The sequence below is a fragment of the Kryptolebias marmoratus genome, linkage group LG14 (genome assembly GCF_001649575.2).
Source record: "Kryptolebias marmoratus isolate JLee-2015 linkage group LG14, ASM164957v2, whole genome shotgun sequence".
In the NCBI taxonomy this organism is placed as follows: Eukaryota; Metazoa; Chordata; class Actinopteri; order Cyprinodontiformes; family Rivulidae; genus Kryptolebias; species Kryptolebias marmoratus.
In genome coordinates, this window is record NC_051443.1 from 15,214,173 (window position 1) to 15,234,495 (window position 20,323).

Genomic DNA, 20,323 nt, shown 5'->3' on the forward strand with positions numbered 1-20,323 from the left:
TTCACTCACAGTGCAATCAGAGTTTATGATTAGGTGGGGCTTTTGGTCATTTTAATTTATCTAGTCATTTCCTTACTGCAGCATGGCTGAACTCTGCTTTTATCAGAGCCAGAATAAAAACTAAAATATTTTACTTATGCAAAAATATTCTACATAAATAAAAGTAGTTAAGCTTTAACGGTGAAATTACAAGAGCAGTATGAAAGGAGGATGGTGCTGTTCTAGTTTCAACTACCTTAGAAGTAGTTTTATGTACAGAAAGACCAGATAAAAAGAGCTGTCGTTATATGACTAATGGGTATGTAGGCTCCAGGAAGACGTTGGTGAAAGAAATATTTGAAAAAGGTTTCTCAAGTGCAAGGAAAAGTATTGCATGCATACAGGAAAGTAGACATACAGTATTATCTGGTGCGTACTAGATAGTTTTCTTGAGTGCACAGGAACTATTTGATGTATGCTAGACAGTCGTCTCTGTAACCTAGCAAACCAAATGTCCTTAAACTCAGACTACTATACAGACTGGCTTCAGAAGATTATATAGCCACATACATAAAACATTCCTCATAATGTCATCCGAAAAGGCAGTGAGGATGAGGTCAATTATATAACTGTTGTCAAAACATTCCACATGTAAACTGAAATCCGAATATAGCTCAGATAAATGTCCAAATTCACTTTCCATCTGAACACACAGACGCTAAATTACACTGGATATTCTCTTGTGCATGACAACCGTTGGTGCACATCAGACGCTTTTATGGTGCACATGAGATATCACTGCATGAGCACCAGAATTGTGGTTTGTGCATACCAGATTGTTTCTTCTGTGCACACAATATTTCCTGTGTAGGAGCCGTTTCACCTCTGCATGTTATTTGCTTGATATTAAATTCATAAAATTACCGAGTTGGGTTTTCTTCTCTCGACTATTGAGCTTTGCTACAATGCCCTGAGTACAATATAGTTCCAGGAAAAGTTAGAAAAATGGAAAGTAGAATAACGTAGAAATATATAAGCAAAGTACCTTAAATTTGCACAAGTAGACTAGTTGGGTAGCTGTACTTTTCAAATTACATTTTCAGATAGCTAAACAAATCTTTAAAGGTGCATTGTGCCTTTGCAAATATACCTGCACTCAAATGTGATGGTGAAGAGGATGGCAAATAACATTGTTTTTGTATGATTGTAGTTCCTGTTGTACACTGAAATTGTTAAATGGACATTTGGGCATAATAAAGATAATATTCTGTCTTAATGTGGTAATAACAAGCTCATGTGAGGCTAATAGTCTGGCTCTGTTGTATCTGTATCCGTTGTGAGATTTCTCCATGCACGCCGGTAATGGGCACACATGGTTTCTTTGAGGTGAATTACTAGAGTGGAAACATTTACCAGAGAGGCAAGCTCTGTTATTTGTGCTGCGGCTTGTAGTTGGACAGAAAGAATGGATAGCAGATGCTAGACCACATGCCACTTTGCTTCCTGCTGGGAGAGATAGAGGGGCAGAGGAACAAATATAGCACCAATAGGAGGGAAGGTAAGAAAGTGTGAGCAGTTGACATAAAAGATAGTGACAGAAAAAGTTTGCATAAGAGAATAAGTATGTTTTCTTCTGCTTTGAAGGTCTGATACACAGTGGCACAAACACAGAAACAGCCCATTAAAAGCCTCCCAAGTGCAGCATCTGACCTCTGTTTTTGTCGATTTGGCTGTGCTCGCATGCATGAGAATACTGTGCTTCTTGGTACATCTTTTATGTCTTATTTGAAGTAATACATACATACCGGCTGTTCATTTCTTTTCTGTTTGATGGTTCCATGGGTACTACTTCAGCAATAATGCATTTAAGCTGTATTTTTGTTTAAGAATATTCCAGAGATTACTCTTGCTTTGCAGCAGGAAGTGGAATGTTTTTTAGGGTTGACTGTGCACAGATGGTGACCAAGCCACAAAGTGCTTGTTTTGGATGTCTTGGCTAAGATTTGTGATTTATCACTAAGTGTACAATCTTGATACAGAAGCTGTAGTTGTGTTTTACATGTAAAAGAAAGTTACCCTTTTCCTCAATGAAGTTTGATCCTCTCATGGTTTGGTGTCTTTAGGTCTGCCTTCAAAAAAGTGTAATGCATTTTTATATACAGCCATATTTTAACACTATGTTTCCTAAGTCCTAAAAACTGTTTTACTTTGCAAAGTAAGGACCAAAACAATCCACTTCTTCAGACAATTATACATAACTCCTGGTTTGAACTGTAATATACTGTCGTATGTAAACATAGGTAATTTATCTTTTCTAATAACTATTAAACCTCTGCAACTAAACCTCAAACAAAATGTAGAACACTCGTTCCTGAATGAGAGTCAAATCTTTTGTTTTATTAAACTTATTTGTCTGTCTTTTACGGAAAACACATAGTTTTCAGTTTTTTTACTACAATATTGTTTGAACTATTGAAGCATTCTATATTTTTTCAAAAGTATTTATTTTAATATTAATTTCATTTCAACTGGGAGAAAACATGCATTGCTCTTTTTTTTCTTTAAAATATGACAAGTGTTTTGTTAAATTCTTGTCAGGAGGTATACTTTAGACACTTAGTATCTTTAGTAATTTAGCTTTGCTGTGAAAAACAAGCATGCTTATTTACTTGATTATTTATTTGGTTGGCTAACCAAGGAGTTGGAAAGATCCTCAAAGCAAATTCTGCTCCGTGTGGAGCCATCAAACACGTATGCAGATGGACACATTACTCACAGTCCTGCTTCAGTTGGAGACTCTTGCAGATGCTACTGCATAGCCATACTATTTCATGCTAAATCACTGCCCTTATTTTTGCATTTGGTGGTTTTTTAGTTCTGTATAAATTTTACTACTGAGATCACCAAAGTACATTTTTTTTCCTTACACTTTTCTAATCAATTTCTCAACTTTGCATTTAGTTAAAATATATGCTTTCTACTTGCATTTGTATTTTTTATATGTAAATTAGGAGAGCATGTGCTTTCATGCATTTATGATTAAATATGGGAAAAAAATATCTAATTCCAGGTGGTGGCTACCTTAGAGCCTAAAGCTGGTCTAGAATGATGAAGTAATTTCTTCTCTCCACTTACCTGAGTGGACAACTTGGACAAGTGTTAGAACACCTATGCCTCCTTCGGCCAGAGATACGACCCTGGTGGATCAGTCATGTCAACTCAGCGACCTTTCCATCAACTGACAGTCCTGTCCGTCATTGTTTGTGCAATTCTGGTAGAAAGCAATATTGTTTGTGAACTTGGCAACTGTTTCTGGGGAAATGCAATGGGTAGCTCCTGAAACTGTGTCATTACTAAGTACTTGCCAAAGGACACAAGTTTGTGCCTTTTAGTGTCGTCATTCTTAGGCACAGGCTCACACTGGTATGTGATGAAATATCTGATTTGTGCATGGTGTGAACAAGTGCAAGATGTTTTATATTTATAAATATAAAGCATGCTGTAAAATCTGAGTTCAGATTTGGATATGCACATTCTATACCTTCAATTTTAGTGGTAAATCGACACAATTTTATGCATCTCAACCAATGTTTTCACAGGTCACTTTATTATCATGTTCATGCAGGTTGGATGATTTTAAATCACATTTTTGCGAACTCATGAGCGGAAGCAATCTCATTTTCAATTTACACATAAAACTATTGTTTATAGATGTCACTTTTTTGAATTCTTTGACACATAGATGTTACTGCACAGACATGTTCTAAATAAACAAGCTAACATAATATGCACAGATTGTGGGTTGAAGGGTGGGGTAGGGGTAAACACAAGTACTGTCACGGCAACAAGATCTGGGTCCAAATCTCAGCTGGTGCTTTTCTGTGTAGAATTTTCATGTTCTCCCAAGGTTATAGTAATACATATGCCACACAACAGAGAAACATATCTTTAAATCAATCCTGGATAAACAAACCAAGCATTTGATGTTAGGGGAGAAAAGATAGTTGCATGATTTGGCAGTTATTGGGCATTTATAATTTGTTCTAATGAGGTTTACAGTTAATCCCGCTTTTTATTGTCTTAATGCTGCTTAATTTTGTCTTATAAAGCATGTGCCAAGACTTCTTCTCTTTTAAAATAATGCTTTGTATAAATTGGCCAAGAGGAACTGACTCATCTGAAAAACCCATTATGACAGTACTATTTCTGTCCTAAATGAAAACACAGTGGCATTAGTATCTGAGTCACATGAATTTTACAAAGATTAGAAAAAATGGTAGAAAAAAAAATGAGTCTGGGAGAATAAATTAATAAAGCACTTACAGTCAAATGCATTTAGGTTAAATGCACATATTTATAAATTTAATAATTGACTATAAATGTCTTATTCCGTTAAACTAAATAGTGATTAAAAGATCTGAAAAGAAAATAGTAGGCAATCAAATAATAATAATAAAAAAAAACACAACCAAAAAGCATCTTTGAATTCTTTTAACCTTAGAACCCAACAAGTCAACAATATTTTTGATCTGACTATTTAAATGCCTGTGCTTGTAATGTAATATAAAGTTAATATATTGTATTAAAAGTTTAGGAAAATATGTGCTGAACAGGAAATTACAGTGGAAATGGCTAATGCAAATAATCTTTTATCTCAGTGGTATGGGTAAGTGTGAGTCACACTTTCTTGTCATTACCTTTCAAAAGGCTCAGAAGCTTGTTTTTGACAGCACTGTATGGCTTATTTAGAGCCTAACACAATCCCAGCAGTAACTGCATCCAACATATTGCTGCTTCTTTCATTAGCTTCCACTTGGAACGGTCTACATCAGATCATCGACTGAATATATTCATTCTAGATTAACTTCACTCAAGCTTATTGATCAAGTCTAATGAATTTTGGCTGTGCTGGTCCTAACCCTTTGGGACCCTCCTACTTAAAGCTGTCACTTTCCTATAAATCGTGTTGCATTTTTATATGCGCATGCAAGCTGTCGTTGCTGAGCATGTGTAGCTGTGTGTGACGTGATCATAAAAAAACTGCACTGCATAAAACCTGCATCACGACTGAGAGTGCTTCTTCATAAAGATATGTTGCTATACTGTCGCTACTATTTATACTGGGAGATGTTTAGCCTACTCTGTGTTACCTCACATCATTATCAGTTGAAACTGCACAAAGGTTGAGATGGACCTGATGAGGATTTTTTGCTTTTCATAAGTGCTGCCTGTATCCATTAGATTATTCCATGTGAACTCAGCTGACCTGGTGAGTGTACTAAATGATAGAAAGTGAGCAAAAGAGCCTTTAGACAGGCACATCTTAAAGCTGAACAACACAGATATCATAGTTTTTCTCAACACTGTTTGTCCCTTGAATATTAAGATGGATTATTTATTGCTGCAATTATACATGCAGCAATTCTGAGGGCAGCAATGGGATGGTGATGGACATAGCAAGGCAATATTAGAAGTGCAGCCTCTTCAACCTCTGTCTCAACTGGAACTTTAATGACAGCCATAGGCCAGTATATCTGTACCATAAAGACTGTGGTTTCAGGCTGGTGTAGACAAGACAGACCCGGGAGCTACATACAGCAAATCTGTTCGAAACGGCAAGCTCCTCTGCTGTCTTCATGAGATGTGACAAGAATTGCTCCGCTCTCAATTACTGTCTAATTTCCTGACATCTGAAAGAAGATATTGCTTCATCAAATCACCTGGACAAGAGAAACACAATTTTGTACTATTATATTTATATTAATCTGTATGAAATGACATAAAATCACTTGTTACATAAAAGGAAGAAGGCAACATGACACAGTAGGTAGCAGGGAGGAAAATGGACATGGGAGATGGGAGATAGGAGAATGAAAGGTGAAAGTATGGGAGCTAATTGGTGAAACTGCAGACAAATAAACAGCGACATAAAAGAACACAGTGTGAGATAAGGATGGAAAATGGGAGCATTATGAGAAAAAGGAATGCAAAGTAAGGAAAATAATCAAGGACAGCAGGAAACCTATACTACAGAAAATAAAAGAATTACAGGGCTTCCAGGCGCTCTCCTCCCACATTAAGTCACTTAGGACTGAAGCAGCAGGGATTTGTTGGGTCTGAAGATGAACAGAAAACCCCTTTTCCCTCATGGCAGCATCTGCCGCTGTGAATTTATGTGGCTGTTGTGCCAAAGAGGAGAGGAAAGATGTGATCAAACACGAAGGAGAAGGGAGACTGAGAGACAAGCTGTAATCGAAAGACAGAAAGAACAAACCACAAGCACAACGGAAAGTGCAGTGGAGAACACTGAAATGATACAGGAAATGACATTAAGGAGAACCAAACTGAAAAGGGTAAAAATAAAATAACTACATGGAAGATTAATTCTTGAGGGCACCAATATAACCAAGAAAGCGCTAAAATATCAGAAAAGTCAAAAGTTCACATGGTATAATGAGATTTTTAGTGGAGCAACTGCCTGCAAGCTGTTTGTCTTTACTGTAATTTACTAAAACTGCACTGTACTGCACAGTAATTGACTAATTTTCTAAGAAGGAACAAGTTAAAAAAGGAAGGAGTATACTGTATCAAAGACATATTGATGCAATATCCTTACACAGGAGACTCTGCGGCACTTCAGTGTATCCTTTAAAACAACTCTTTGCCTAGGATATGTTAGGGTTTTTTTTCAGTCTTTGCAAAGTTTTAACTTTTGCTGTGAGAGTTTGAGTACATATAAAAAAAATCTACCGTCTTTAGGTTTGGCAATAAAATACTTTGTTGGAGTTTGAAAAATAGAGTTTAGGCACCCTGATTGTGTCTGGAATTTAAAAAGTAGATTCAGTTCAGTTTTTTTTTTTCTCAGAATGAATTAATTTGAGCAATTTCACAGTAGTGGTGGGGTCTTCACCATCGCCTTGAGGGAGACTCGTCACTCTGCCAACCAAGCAGGCTTGTCTGGGTCTGACAGACAGACGTGACAGGAACATGACTTCTTTTCACGCTTCAGTCAGTGGAAGAGAAGCTTGTTGCTTTCTGTAGCATCACCATGTAATTTTAAAATGGTATGTAACTTCAAAACGTAACATTGCTTCCTACAGTCGGACTCATTTTATGTATTTCTGTGGGGATAAGCGTTTTATGACTTAATGAATTCAAGAGAGACATCGTTGAGCTCTAAAACACTATATCTTGTGTTTTACTTCTTTTGTTTCACTTTTCTTTATGTGCACTGCACCAAATGGTGTTATGCCACTGCTGGCAGAATGAACAGTAAACCGCTATATATGTTTTTTCTTTCCCTTTTTTTTTAAGGAGAGCTAATATAAACATACAGACTTCAAGGGGACTTTAGGAGACCACATTTTTGCCGAACCCCTATCCTACTGGAGATTAATGGACAAGTTTGTCCGTAGTACGAGTCCTCTCTGAGCTGCCTCACCTCTCAGCATGTGTGATTTATGGACACCCAGCAGCGCATGAGCTATAGTTTGAGAGGGGTTTGTTTTTCCTCATGAAGATGGAATTTTAAATGTTGTGATGAATGAACCCTTACAATTTTATTTATTAGTCTGCCTTGATGTAGCGTGTGCACAAGTTAGTGTGTGTGTGTCTGCGCACATATATTCCCCCTGTGTTCAGGCTTCTGTCTGTTCATGCACACATATCATTTTGCAAATATAGCTCTAATGTTAAATATGTACTTCCAAAAGCGCTGACACCAGCCATTTCAATCTGACGTTAAAAATATATTACCCTTCGGTTGCCATGCCTTGCTAAATCCAATACTCACCCAATGGATGCCATTGTGAAAAATCAAAGAATAAGTCATGGCCTGCCTTACTTTCCATTACTCTGTCTCTGCATATAGATTTACATTAACCTCCAACCACCACATGTATGGTAGGGTGTTTGATGTTTCTTGTGATGGTCAGATATTGAATGAACCATGTAGAAATGTGATACTCCTTGGTGAATTCACGGGAGCATGGTTGGGGCTTAGGGAAGAAACAAAGGGCAAAGCAGACAAACAATGCTTGCTCAACGGTGTGTGACATTCGAACGCCATAGAGCTCCAGATGCAGCACTGTTACAAAGGCAATTATTTCTGCCTGGCTGCACTGTACTAGGAATAGAAACAATTTCAGGTAGTCTGATGTAACTACTTCATACTTAAAGGCTTATCATTTGAAATTTCTACTATTCAAAATGATTGGTAACAAACCTAGATTCAATTCTACGGTCTTTCAAAACTTTATTTGGTAATGTTGCATTTCTTTAGTCCATTTACAGCATGCACACCCTATATACAGGTGCATTCTGTGTATTATATTTTACTGTAGAAAGTGCTAAAGAGTTCATTTTGCACTAACATGAACTCCTTAATGTTTTGTGAAAGAATTTCACTGTGTCAGTATGTGTCTAGGCTTTTTCTGTCCTCACATTCAATAATTTTCTTTTTCAATTATTTTTTATAAATAATTTTCTCTATGCTTTTAAAGTTGCTTCTTTTTATATACTGTTGGGTACTAAGTCAAATGACAACATAAACATTTGTAAAATCTGAAGTCATTTAGATGTTTTCTGTTCTTTTCCTCACACAAAGTCTTTCTTTTTCTCTCTTTTATTTGTAGGGAGGCCTTATTGCTCTCCTCCTTCTAATTCTTCTCTTCACCCTGGTCCTGTATACCCGCCACCGATGGTGCAAGCGCCGCCGGATTCCTCAAAAGAGCGCCAGCACTGAGGCCACCCATGAGATTCACTATATCCCCTCCGTCCTGCTTGGTCCACAGGGCCGTGACAGCTACCGGGGCTCTCGAGGCACTCACCAACATGGCAGCTCTGTCATTGGAATGCCCATTCGCGAGACCCCTATTCTTGATGACTACGACTGTGATGAAGACGACGGAGGCGGTCATTCGCTGAACTCCACACCCAATCAGCTCCATAATAAGATCAATGATGGGAAGGTCCTGGATGACTATGGAGTTAATGTTGGCATTGGAGGACACACAGACATAATGTTCAAGGAAGATGATATTAAGCATAATTTTGAAAAACAAGGTAAGTTGGTAGTTTAAAAAGTACAAATTTAAAACCTGTGAAAACTGAAAGACCAAAATTATCATTTATTGTAAATCAGATACAAATTTGTGTAAGCATCAATAGGGAATCTGCTCATTTCAATATTGGCTATTGCCCTCCTTTTGTGAGCACTGAGTCTACTATTGTTAGATTTTCTGATGTTCTGACCTGGACCAGTCACTTCTGCACAGGCCAGAACATAAAATAATCTTATTTTAAATTGTGATAACAAAACATTGCGATGGAGTAAATTCTTTTAAGAACTGAAACTGTTTTCCTCTAATGAAACTGTGCAAGTAAAACCAAAAGATCACACTTTTTATCTACACACTGGAGCCTCTCAGTAGCCACAGCCCCTGACTTTGCGAGTCAGTTAATTTTGTTTAATATAATATATGAAGGTCAAGTGACAGGAGCTAAATGATGGGGCAGCAGTCACTTAGAAACTGAGGTGTATGAATGGGTGACAGGTCCTCCTCTCGAAGATGAAAAATAGAAATAAAAAATAAATAATTAAAGCTATGTGCTCTGAGAATAGTGACTCTCACAAATTTGCAGTAGTTATTTTATTATTATTTTTTTCCCCCCTAAAACGTTAAAACTATGTAGACTGTAGACAAAATTGTTGACATCATATTCCATTGAACTTGTGGTGCTCTGCTGTCAAGTTGGGCCTAAATAATTGAAGGGTGCTGACTGAGTCGGAGGATGCCCTCGTTATTCATCCCACATTGAATAATGCATAAAGCTTGTTGAAATCCCCCCTTGATCCAGTAGTAGTTATCACTTTACACAGCTACTATATATTTATTCAAAATGTTTAAAGCTGACTCTGTGTACATACTTAAAACTTTGCTGAAAGGCAGAGTGTGAAATCAGACCAACGCCAAACAAAGTATGATTTAAAAGGCTTCCAAAAAGGATAAGTTGCCACATTTTCTATGCTATAAACTTTATTTTGAAACTTGAAGGAAATAATAATAAAAAGCAGCATTCTGTTGACTAACTGCTGTTTGATTCATTTTGGAATCTTACAGCCAAGAAGTCATCGAAATTCACAGTAATTAGTTTCACCAACTTTCATCTGCAAGCTAGACTGATTTTCCTTTTTTATTCCCTCTTCTTCTGGAGCTATATAACAAATAATTAGGTTATAGCTTAGAAAGAGTCAGGCCTACCTGGGTGTAAACAAAAATAGTGCAGGTCAATTACCATTTGATCCTAACAAACTCTGTCTCCACATCAGGGATGATTAAAATTTTAGAATGAGTAATGAAGTTAATGTGAACAGCAGCTTGCTCAATTAGGGATGCTCATACAGTCCTGCTGCTGTGTGATAGCACAGAAAATGGAGTGGAAACAAATGTTGTAGGCAACAAACAAAATGTTAGAGGGCTTGTAACGTAAAGTCATCCAGTTGCAGAAAGAGACGTTACTGATGAGCCTCATTAATAAAACATGTCTGGCCTTATTTTCTTCTTAACTACATTAAAATGCATTGAAAAAGAAATTTCACTATGGAGTATCTTTTTTCCAAAAGACAACATATAAATGATATTGAAAACAGATTCAGTGCTTCTGCTTTCTCATCTTTATTGTGCTCAAAAATAGACTACCTTTAAAAACAACGATGATAAACTCCTTTCCTACCTTTTCTAAATTGCGCAATACCCCAACATTTTTTAAATACTAGACATCCAATTATTTATTCCTGCAGAAAGGAATCCCGTTTAACTGCAGCCTAATATTTCCTTCAATGATTTTAGGACTATCCCTCTTAGGATAAACAGTTTTTTCATACTGGATATTTAAACCAGTGAGACCTATCAGCTTCATTTTTCTACAGGATTCCCAAAGCTCTGAGGATGCATGGCCAGCGTAAATCAACTAAAAAAGTCTTGGTCTGTGATGAACACTGATAGAACAGTTATCTATCACACCACCCAGCTGTAACCCATCAGGCACACCGAACCTTGTCAGAATATGCTGCACAGCAGAAAGGTGCATCAAAAGGCCAAATGTTTTTAGAAGGTCAAATCATGCTCACCATGTGGCTGAAGTCATACGGAACAAACCCAGCTCAAGAATGGAGGCAATGATACATTGATGTATTTGAAACTGTGCATGGTAAGTTAAGATGATTAGGTGGTGTTAGATAGTTTCGGTGGATCCAAATCTAGTTTCAGTTTTAAAAAATTGTCCATTTGCAACTTTGCGTTATATTAAACTATTTATTTATTTATTCAATTATCCAATTGATTATTTAAAGTTGTTGTTTATTGAATATCCTTTATTTCTTGTTCAGTCTGATTTTAAATTTCATGTTGCAATAATTCAGTGGGTGGTGAAGTAAACATTTTTACTATTCAAATCCCACTTTATGGATTGGACTTGTTGGTCATGAATTTACTTTCAACTATGCTTCCAGGTATCTTATCTGGTGCTAATAAAATACATATTGTAGCTTTTTGCATTAGTGTACTGTCATCCAAAGAACAACCAAATTGTGCTTGTGCTCCATTGATGTTCTTCATTATTAAATAATGCATATATTTGACTCACAAATGAGTTTTACCATGAGAACCAGTAGATCAAACCCTACAATATGTACTCAGCTTCTCTTTCATGTACTTGGTCCACAGCGGCAGGTAAAGGAGCTTTTGACAGAAGATGACAGACAGCTAATGCTGCAGATGAATTGATGTTGATGGTCAAGAACCTCACCTTCTGAACAGAAATGGCTCTCTACTGCAGACTATACAGTATATGCTTGTCAAGAAAATAGAAGGCAATGAGACTGCTCTCTGCTTTTTTACTGTCAGCCTTAAGCACACGTAATATCTTTTTGTGGATATTTCTCCTTTGCAAAATGGCTGAATTATAAGTTTTGTTTTTAGATCACTTTTATCACTTTTTTTATTTTACACCATTTATTTATTGCTTTTTTTAGACTAAAACAGTATTTTCCCTTTTGTAAACCATTGTGACTTGATCCCTATCTGTTAGCATTGACAGGTATTAGTTTGTGGTTTTTATTTAATGTATACATGCGCGTCCTGGCACTGCAATAAACAAGACCACAGTGTGGTAAACTAAACCACATTCTGTCTCTTATTGTAAACAAGTGCCAAGTAAGCTTAAACACAACTGCGCAATTAATTAAGCTTTAAATACTAGAACTGAATAATGCATTATGAAGATAAATATTTTGGCTTTGAACAGTGACAAGGAACAAAATGTTAATTTCAGTCCAAAGTTGTTTGTGAGTTTTCACAAATGTAAATTATCAACATTGACTCATTATGTTAACAAGAATCCTAATGAATTCACAATTAAGTTTTGTCCAAAGTGTATTTGCTGTTACAGGGCAACCTATTTATCACTGGCTATGACACATACTGTACCATTTGGGTGCAAATGACCTTGGCAATGAGTCATTGGTTCATTAGTGGCCTGTCAGGCCTTTAATGCCTGTCACACCCTGTCTCTCCCTTTCATATCCCTTGTTTGTCTCCACTGTTACTATCTCCATTAAGGCAATAAACAGAAGCCTGGATTTGTCAACAGATTGCGTGTCTTTTCCAGTGCAAATTAGTATTTAGCGGATCGGCCTAATTCACAGCATCTTCACATAGCAACATTTGCGTTTCTAATTGTGCTGTCAGTCAAACGGCGTCTTTCTGCACTGGTGCAGTGTGTCCACATTTAAATGAGGTTTTATTCATGCAATTAGAAGGAAACCTGTCCAAATTTACGTAATTACCTGCCAGGGCAAAACGTGTCTGATTTTTCTGTTTGCGACATTTAGATTATAAAATGTATTTACCGTCTCCTGATACTTGGCATTTGCATCTCAGGAGGAAATAAGAGAAGTAATCTGTTACCTTAACAAAAAGTGAGGATTGTGCACAACTTAGATGCATTTTGCTGCATCCTGCTGCAATTGCTCACACTAGTAGTACATAACGGCCGTTTTTGAACCAGTATCTAAATAGCACTTTGTAAGATGGAGCAAATAGCGAGTGCAAATAATAGGTAAAATTAGAGCAAAACCGATGCAGTACACAATCTTAGTAAATATGCCTGAGAGTTTGGAGAGAAGTGTGTGCTACCTGCTACTTGCAGCTTATACTAAATTTAGCAATCTATTGGCTACACTTATAAAATAAATAGATTATTACTAATGGGTGAAACCCATTTGGTTAATATTAAAACTCTGGCTGAATTATTTGCAAAATATCACAACCAGACTAATTGCTACACATCCCTTCCTCCCTACCAACCCTTCCTTCTCACATCTGCTTTTTACAATTATTCCAAACACAACATACTGAAAATATGTAATTTTACCACAATTAACAACATACTCCCCATTGCAAACATCTGTGAACAATATGGTTTATTTCATTTAATTCCATTCTGATATCCATCTGAATAATCCTACACATATAAAACTAATTTCAATGTTCATAGATTTCTTCCTGAGTCTTTGTTTCTTTAACAATATTAATTCAGAAATAATAATAAATTCAAAACAGAAAGAAGAAATAAAGAGACACACAAAAAATATAAAGCTATCTGATATTCTGTATGTCATTCATCAACATCACAATAAAAAAATAACTCAATAAAATTAGTAAATAAAAGTTTAAAAAAGTTAGGCAAATGACACTATAGAAAGACCCTTTCATATTGCTATTTTTTGGCCAAGCCATTATTAATCTTTTGGAGTCTATTTTTAAACGTAGTTTATCGTAGACACACATTTGTGATGATATGTCCCACAGTGTTCCGATAAAAATAGATAATAGATATTATCTAAAATAGATATTAGATTAAAAAAAAAAAAACACTGCATGGTAAAGTAATTCAAGTCATTTACATAGAAAGGGCTTCTGAAGATAGACTGTTGAACCTTTTGTGACAAAAGCTGAAATTTTCAAATAAAAGAAGACGGAGAATGATGAAAAAGTAGTAAAGAATAGATTAATAGGCACCACAAATCTGTGATTGAATTCTAAATAATTTAGCGCCTTTGTGATTTTTAACTCGGTAATTAGAACCAAAACTGAACCAGTGAACGGTCATCGCTTTTTCCAAAAGACCTGGATTAAACTCAACTAAAATCTCAAATGATTTTATGAGGAGTTATGCTTTGCCACCATGAAATTCAAGACAATTGAATTGTTGCAGGATATGAATTTATTAAATTATAGTAAAGCCTCTTTCATTCGTTTTAAACCGGTCTGTACATGACTAATCTTCAATTTCTGGCTTTTTCAGGGAGAAAAGAGCGTGGCTGTTCCTCTCCCCAAGCCTTTGGTCAATATGTAGTTGTTGGAAAAATACTATATTGCTTGCAGCAGTATAAATTCACTGGATTGTTTCTGGCTGTGATAAAGGATCTTGTGCTGTGATAAATTGGCACACCATTACAGTTTTGTTTGCATAGGATTATTTTCTGCTTCGTCTGTGCTCTAACATGTGCTGGAAATGTTTTAGAATTATATATAATTTCAGTACATTTTTTCTTACTTATTGTTGGTTGCCACAAGTTTGACATAGTATAGATGTCAAGACAGCCGATCACTGTTTCACTGTACAGTGAAGTGGAAGTGTCAAGGGCGCCTATTATATTATAAAATGGGGGAGCAATATCAGGAATATATACGTTTAATGACCCATTCTGTCTATTTCGCAGCCATGAACAGTCTCATAGTGCAGTAGTACAAATGACAAAACACAGAGGAGTGACATACATAGAGCACTTCTTAAACAGAAAACCCAAGCTTGATCCTTCAATATTTTTTTTTAATTGGTCATGGCCAAATGTAGATCTAAAGCCAAATGTAGAAATTGACAAAACTTTCATTTGTAGGCCAAATTTAGCCCAGTTTTATCATAGATGTATTTTCAACTCAAACATGCTAACAAGATATGTCGATATAAGCGCAGCATAAGGGTTTCTAAATGTTATAAAGTTGTAGACTTATTGTACTCCTCTGATTATTGTGACCTTCCTCTTTTTTTACGCTGTTTTGTCTGATTCATGGTCAATAAGAGACGCACCACAGTTTCAACCCTCCAAAACAACAACTTTGGGTTTCTTTCCCATGTCCACAACTGAATGCTGTCTGACTAAAACGAGTCACTGAGTTGGACTGAATCAATTCAAACGTAAGTAGTTGGGAGGGTGGGGTCTAGGGAATAGCGACCTTTTTTTTAAAAAATTTGTTCACAACTACACAAGAACAATATTAGAATTAATAAAGAAAACATGCATTTGCCTTTCTGCTGGGAGTGAGACTTTTTGAGTTAAAAAAAACATGTGGGAGCAAACCCTAAGTTTGCATGCCCTCCTTAAAACAAACAAAACATGGTGCAGTTGTGCCACTGATCAGGCAGGCGCCTATGATGGTGCAACTGGAGGTCAGAGTGTAGTCTGCAATGTTTAGCTGCTGCAGCATTGGTAGACACATCCATTTTTTATTCTGGCCCATGGCAAGAACTGAGCTATAGATAGAACTTTGTTTGTGCTCCTCTGCAAACAGTGGAGACCTTAAAATATGCAAGTGGAGGCCAGAGTCACAAAGTGTCTGCGTGGAGACGGGACAGCACATGTTTCCCAGTGTGTAGGAATGACAAAGCATGACACAGGAGATGTTCAAGTCGTGCAGACAAAACAGAGAGTGGGGCAGAATGGGCGAGTTCCTGTCTGCTTCTGTTGTTTTCTAGTCGTTTTGAGATTGGAGTTGTCATTGTTTTTATCTTACTGTCTTGGCAATAGAAAAACAAATGTCACTTTTTTCACAGAGTTTAAAAAGAAAAAAAAAATCAGATTTTTTTTTTTTGTGTGTGAAAATATTCTTTTTAACCCCCTGCTAAACTCTTTCAGATTTAAATATATTTTTTTAATTTTTCATGAACGTAACTTCTTTTTTTGATTGTATCAAATAAACCATCAGTTCCTCATTTTCACACCAAGTGCATGCATTGTCTTTTGCTTCTGTGTTACACATTTCATTCTTTTGCCTTTACTGTCTGAACTCTCCTCCATCCACTCTGATACTGGATCAATTGCCTTCTATGGAACTTCTGTCTCTTCTTTGTTGCTATCTGACCTTTCATGTACCTGTCACACTAGCACATTGCAGTGAAGGCTTTCCCTGATATCTATTCCGGACTGCTCCTATTGAAACAATGACAAAGTTAATAAATCACAGAGGAAACAGGAGCCGGGGTGAATGCTTTCCTAACAATTGATCTACTCTGCACTCATCTGCTGTTCAAGCTGTGAAGGAGAAGGGAAAAGAGGCAATAGACAAGACCTAAAGCATTAACATGTGAATGTATGCGCCAGTCTGCATGTGTTTGGAATTGAACACCAAAGGCAGATGTGAGAACTTAAGCTAAGTACTAAAATGAAATAAAAACCTGCAGGATTTAATTTTTTTTTCATCTTTCGCTTTCCTCTCCTCTCTTAGATTATCTCCAAATTAAAACAGCAGGTGGTTGTGACATCCAAAAAAATGCTCACATCATTTCCCTCACGGAAAAAAATTAGTTTTATGAATATGAATGTGGTCTTGTGCTGGCGAGATGCCAAAGTCTATGGAAAGTTTACGACTTGTTTTAAATTTTATGAATATAGAGGTGAGCTAAATGGCACTGTGGAAATCAAAGATTTTACCTCAATTTTGTCCAACAAGTTGACATTTTATGTAGATTACTATTTAGACTTGTTCATGGCTTTAAACACATATGTTTCTAGTTTGTGGATTGTATATTTTGACCAAAGCTTTTGGAAAACCCATACTTTTTTCTTTTTTTTTTCTCAGTTTGATCATAAATCAATGTAATGTTCAAATTTAAATTCTGGACCTATGGGGATGCTCAATGTTAATACAATTCATCTTGACAGGGACATTTGGAAATCTGTATAACATTTTCTGCCATTTCATCATGTAGTGGATGGGATGTTTAATGGGATTATTGAAAACTCTTGCGGTTCTTAGATGTAAGGGCAGTGAATCATCTCAAAGTTTTTAACCTCCAGCTCCATGATTACAAAAAAAAAAAAAAAAAAATCACAGCTTCAAATCAATACCTTCTTCTCTAAAACAGGCTGTGTAGCCTGAAATGTGGTATAATATGAAATGGACTCTTCAGGCTGCTACTACACTATCATTCATGTATGTGGATTCAGAGAACTGTAATTCATCTTCCAAGCTGTCTTGGAAGCTGCATCACCACCTGCCTCGGGGCACAGGGCATAGATGAAGAGGCTGAAAATGTTACCTTGTGTTTCACTGACTTTGGGCAGAGAGGAGATATCCTTTTGAGCCTAAGAGAAATAAGGGTCAAACATTATTTGCGGATGGGTAATCATGGTCAAAGGTTTCCGTTTCTGGCAGACAGAAATTCCCAAAGGCTGTATCAGCGATTTAGTGGAATCCGGCCTTGTTTTGTTCATCTGCCTTGTGCTAGTCCTTCACTGTTGTTCTATTTTTTGCTGACAGAATAACTGCTGCCCTTCCTGGTGCTGAGTATCATTTTCAGTAAAGGTGCAGGCATCATTGTATCAGATTTTATCATGATACTCATAAAGGCATTTATAGATTCCCTTGCTTCTTCTGCAAATTAGTCTTGCAATAAAAAAAATCTGATTTTTTTTTTTTTAACCAGGTTTATTCTGTTCAGCATCGCAAGTGGCTAGAGCATTTCGTAAAGGTAGCATCTCACTGGGCTGCAACTGTTGGAGACTAGATGGTGATTCAAAATTGTGAGACAATTACAAGAACATAGGTAATTATATGTTATAGTCTCAGGGAATACTGAATGTTTGCAACCATTGTGTGCATGGTCCATAAAACTGTATTCTCGGCTGTATGCGTTATTTCTTTGCTCATCCCTACCTATATTTACCTCAGCTCGCTTTGTGCGGCAGCTGCCCCCGCGTTTGGGATTTAATCTGCAGAAATACAGTTTTTGAAACAAAGTCAGGCAGATTTGAACCAGTTTTTCATCAATATTCATTGATTATCAGTGTGGGTTGGAAACCTGAACATTAGTCTTTAATGTTTTCTGTCACAGTTCTGTAGAGGTGTCAAAATACAACTCAGCCCTCTTGAGACAGGTTGGAGATGCCTGGGATGACTTTGTGGCTATTTTGAGAGAAAATTGGTCAAACAAATGCAAATCCTACAAAGAAAGGCTTCCACAGCCTAATGTTTGAACCTTAATCTTTTTGCTGTGTGACATTGGTAACCTTACCATTATGTGGTTCTCGATAAATTATTTTTGTGCAAAACTAAATATTATTTACTTTGCTAATTATGACAAATGATATCATATACAATTATTTATTAAATATTTGAGTTCCCTAATATAATTTATTTTTTGTTTTATAAAAACTGAAGACAAAAATGTCCTGTCAAGCTTTATTTTGGTAATGTTCTGTGGTAATTCCTTGTATTACAAACATTTTACTTCAGTTCTAAAGACCAGGGATAACATTTATATAAGATTAGCACGAATTTCCTTTTCAACTAAGCATATTTGAGGCTCTTTTTCAACAGGTTAACACGTTAATCAGCATGAGCTTAGGTGTGGTGGCAAATAACATTCAGATTCAATGTATCACATGTAGGCCTTCTTTTCAACAAAAAGTGGTATTTTAATGATTAGTGACTAGTTTTTATCAGTTTCTTATCATTTCCTAATAAAAGACTTCATTTTTTTGTATTAGAAGAGTCCATATTAATCAGCTCACTAAGAAGATCTTAGAAATACTTTGACATTTAACTATATCTTAATAACTTGACCTATACCTGATGAACAGTTTTAAAGAAAGTCGGTTTGACTATATACAGAATTATGAAACTCAGTCTGACTGAGGGGAGTTCATTAGGTAGGTGGCATATTTTATGTTCGTATTTATTTTTTAGAACTAATCAGATAAACTGGATTATAGAAATTTACACAGACTATCTAAGATTAGAGGTGCCAATACACATTTTTAGCATTAATGTCATGCTTCTGTGAGTGTTGGTTTGATGCATACTGTATCAGCAGATCAGCAATAATCTATTCTCCATGAAACAACAGTTGCCAGTGATTGGCTTGTTATCGCTAACCCTTTTTGTGTTTTGCCTGACTAGTAAGGCTTTTCTGTCACCTTAGTGGACCCGTAATAAGAACACCGAGTGCATGTCCGTCAAAAAGCAAATGGCAGCATATTTTACTCCTCCAGATTTGTGTGAGTGTATTTTTCACCAATGAGATCCCCGAGGATCCTGGAGAATGAGAGATGCAGAAGACGAAGAGAAGCAAATCGAAGACAGAAAGTCAGAAGGAGAAGCAGATAGTTTGTATATTGCTTGGAGTGAATGCTTCAGCAAAATAGTTTTTTTTTTTAATTGAATGATTTAAAAGTCAAATGAAAAGTGTTTTAAAGCTAGCATAAATCAAAAGAAAGTCATTAAAGGTGCATGTTTTCAGAGTCTCTCATTTGAAAAAAAATTGCACTAATTTAAAATTAATAATCAAAGAATTACTATGGTCTTTTCGGCATTTTCTGTGATCACTCAGAAGTGTGAGGTATCATGTGCCAAGCACAGAAACAAAGCAGTAAATAGCAAATACAGATAGTGTGGGGGTGAAATGGTTCACTGTGTTGCAATTAATTGTGTAAACAGACCCAAAACTACAACAGCTTTGACATTCTTCAGCTTCCCGAAGGACAAGAACATCTGATGGATGTGGTTAGTTTAGCTCCTGGTGAAAATTACAACTCAAGGTCTGATAACTGTCTGTGCAGCTCACGTTTTAGACCGCACCCACGGTCGAATCGACACCCGATGTTGGACCTGCCGTCGGACTGGCATCTGCCATCAGACTGGCACCGGCTGTATGGATCGGAAACGCCTTGAAGACTGTGTAACATCATTGTAAAGTTTGGGAGTCCCCATTGTGAAATGTGGGGCGCGAGTTCCTGACAGCATCACTCCAGATCAGAAAAAAAAAGAAAAACGTGTCTTCAAATCGGTAGTCTCGTTAACAAAACGTGCTTCTTCTGCTTTCCTTTTCACTGATAAACACTGCAGCAGTAACCTCCTCGGTGTCCTGTCTGCCACAGCTCGCCATGGTAACTTCTACATCACTAACCGAGGAGGTAACACCACCCACACAATCCCCCCACTTTGGGATTTTGACACAAAAACTCTAAAAACAAGTCATTAACATTTTAAATCAGAGAAAT

At 36.6% G+C, this 20,323-nt stretch overlaps 1 protein-coding gene across 1 annotated transcript in view; it reads left to right on the forward strand.

The window, feature by feature from the left end:
• Positions 1 to 20,323, forward strand: part of LOC108230990 (astrotactin-2) — a 268,258-nt gene that overhangs the window by 68,522 nt on the left and 179,413 nt on the right. The window contains exon 3 of the mRNA XM_017407677.3: positions 8,613 to 9,042. Coding sequence (XP_017263166.1) covers positions 8,613 to 9,042 — 430 coding nt within the window. The remainder of the gene's footprint in view (positions 1 to 8,612; positions 9,043 to 20,323) is intronic.